The sequence below is a fragment of the Quercus lobata genome, chromosome 4 (assembly GCF_001633185.2).
Source record: "Quercus lobata isolate SW786 chromosome 4, ValleyOak3.0 Primary Assembly, whole genome shotgun sequence".
Taxonomy (NCBI): Eukaryota; Viridiplantae; Streptophyta; class Magnoliopsida; order Fagales; family Fagaceae; genus Quercus; species Quercus lobata.
In genome coordinates this window covers 31,737,387-31,739,022 of record NC_044907.1, presented here as the reverse complement: position 1 = coordinate 31,739,022, position 1,636 = coordinate 31,737,387, and the positions used below count along the sequence as shown (strand labels likewise).

General features: G+C 38.8%; 1 protein-coding gene across 1 annotated transcript; it reads left to right on the top strand.

Moving 5' to 3' along the window:
• Positions 1 to 268: 268 nt before the first annotated feature.
• LOC115985037 lies at positions 269 to 1,435 on the top strand. The gene has a single exon (XM_031108013.1). It carries the CDS (start codon positions 269 to 271, stop codon positions 1,433 to 1,435), a length of 1,167 nt encoding a protein of 388 aa, XP_030963873.1.
• The last annotated feature ends 201 nt before the right edge of the window (positions 1,436 to 1,636 follow it).

Genomic DNA, 1,636 nt, shown 5'->3' with positions numbered 1-1,636 from the left:
ATTTATTTATTTAGGTATTGCTTGTACTTATTATTCCGCACATCTATTGTTTGAGTATAATATTGTGTTGGTTATTTTGAAATTGGGGGTCTAAACATTCGTTAGTGTTTTGCATACTAAGTGAACTTTCAATTGGTATTAGAGTGAGTACACTTTATCGGATTTCTATATCCTAAGTGTGATCCTTGACCCTACAATAGATAGGTCTCAATCCCTAAATGCACCTCCATTCTTTGATGGGAGCAATTACGCCTTTTGGAAAGTGCGTATGTGTGCATTCTTGTGCTCTATTGATGAGAGCATATGGGATGCGGTTGAGAATGGATGGATTAGGCTAGAGGCAGCCAAATCTACTTGGGATAAGGTAGCCCTTGTAGCGTTCAATGCTAATAGTAATGCTTTGAATGCTATATTTTGTGGTGTCTCATCTAATGAATTTCACAGGATTTCACATGTTACGATCGCCAAGGAGGCATGGGAAATTTTGGAGACCACATATGAAGGCACCAAAAAGGAGAAGGACACCAAGTTACATATGCTCACCACTCGCTTCGAAGAACTAAAGATGAGCGAAGATGAGTCATTCGTCTTCTTCTATGGGAAGTTGAATGAAGTGGTGATTGGTAAATTCAACTTGGGTGAAAAGACAGAGGACTCCAAGGTTGTCAGGAAGATCCTACGATCATTGCTAGAGAGTTTTCGTGCCAAGGTTACTGCCATCAAAGAGAGCAAAGTCCTTAATGAGATTAAGATTCAAGAACTCATTAGATCTCATCAAACTTATGAGCTATCTCTACCTTCACAAAGGAAGAGCAAATCCCTTGCTCTTAAGACAATCAATGAAAGAATGGAAGCTCAAGACTCCTCGGATGAGGATGAGGATGAAAAGGAAGTGGTGTACCTTGCAAAGAACTTTTGTAAGTTCTTAAAATTCAAGAAGAATGAGAAGTCTTTTGAGAAGGGGAAATTCTCGAATTTCAAGAAGGACAAGAAAGATTTCAAGAAGAAGGATTCTAAAGATTCTTCTTTGTTTCAAGTGGTTACATGCTATGAGTGCAAAGGGCATGGGCATGTGAAGAAAGAATGCCCTACTTATTTAAAGGCAAAGGGTAAAGTCTTTGCTACTACCCTTAGTGACTCGAACAACTCCAATTCGGATTCGGAAGAAAGTTGTGACAGAGAAGGAAACTACTCCGCATTTATGGCTATCACACTCATAGACTCTTCGGAAGATTTGAGCACGCTAGTGGAAGAGCTCGGTGAGCACATCGAAGTGGAGTCTATGGGGGTTGGGAAGGAATCAGATGATAAAGATGAAGAATGCATCTATAAAGGAGCAAAGGGATTACAAAAATCCTATAATTCTCTTCCTGAGAAGACCAGAGAGTATGCTAAAGAGGCTAAAGCAACCATTAGAGAAATGAAGAAAGCTTAACAAAATTACAAGAGCATACTTGTGAGGTATAAAGAGACAAAATGTGTAGTTGAGGGGATGAATGAAGAGCTAACGAATGCCTACTCTCGAATCAAGTTTCCTGAGCTTAAGGTTATTCAAGCTAATGCAAAAGTGGAGTAGGTAGCTTCAAAGAAATTTAGTTATTTAGTCAAATGATTAACTTAGGTAAATTATTCAGAT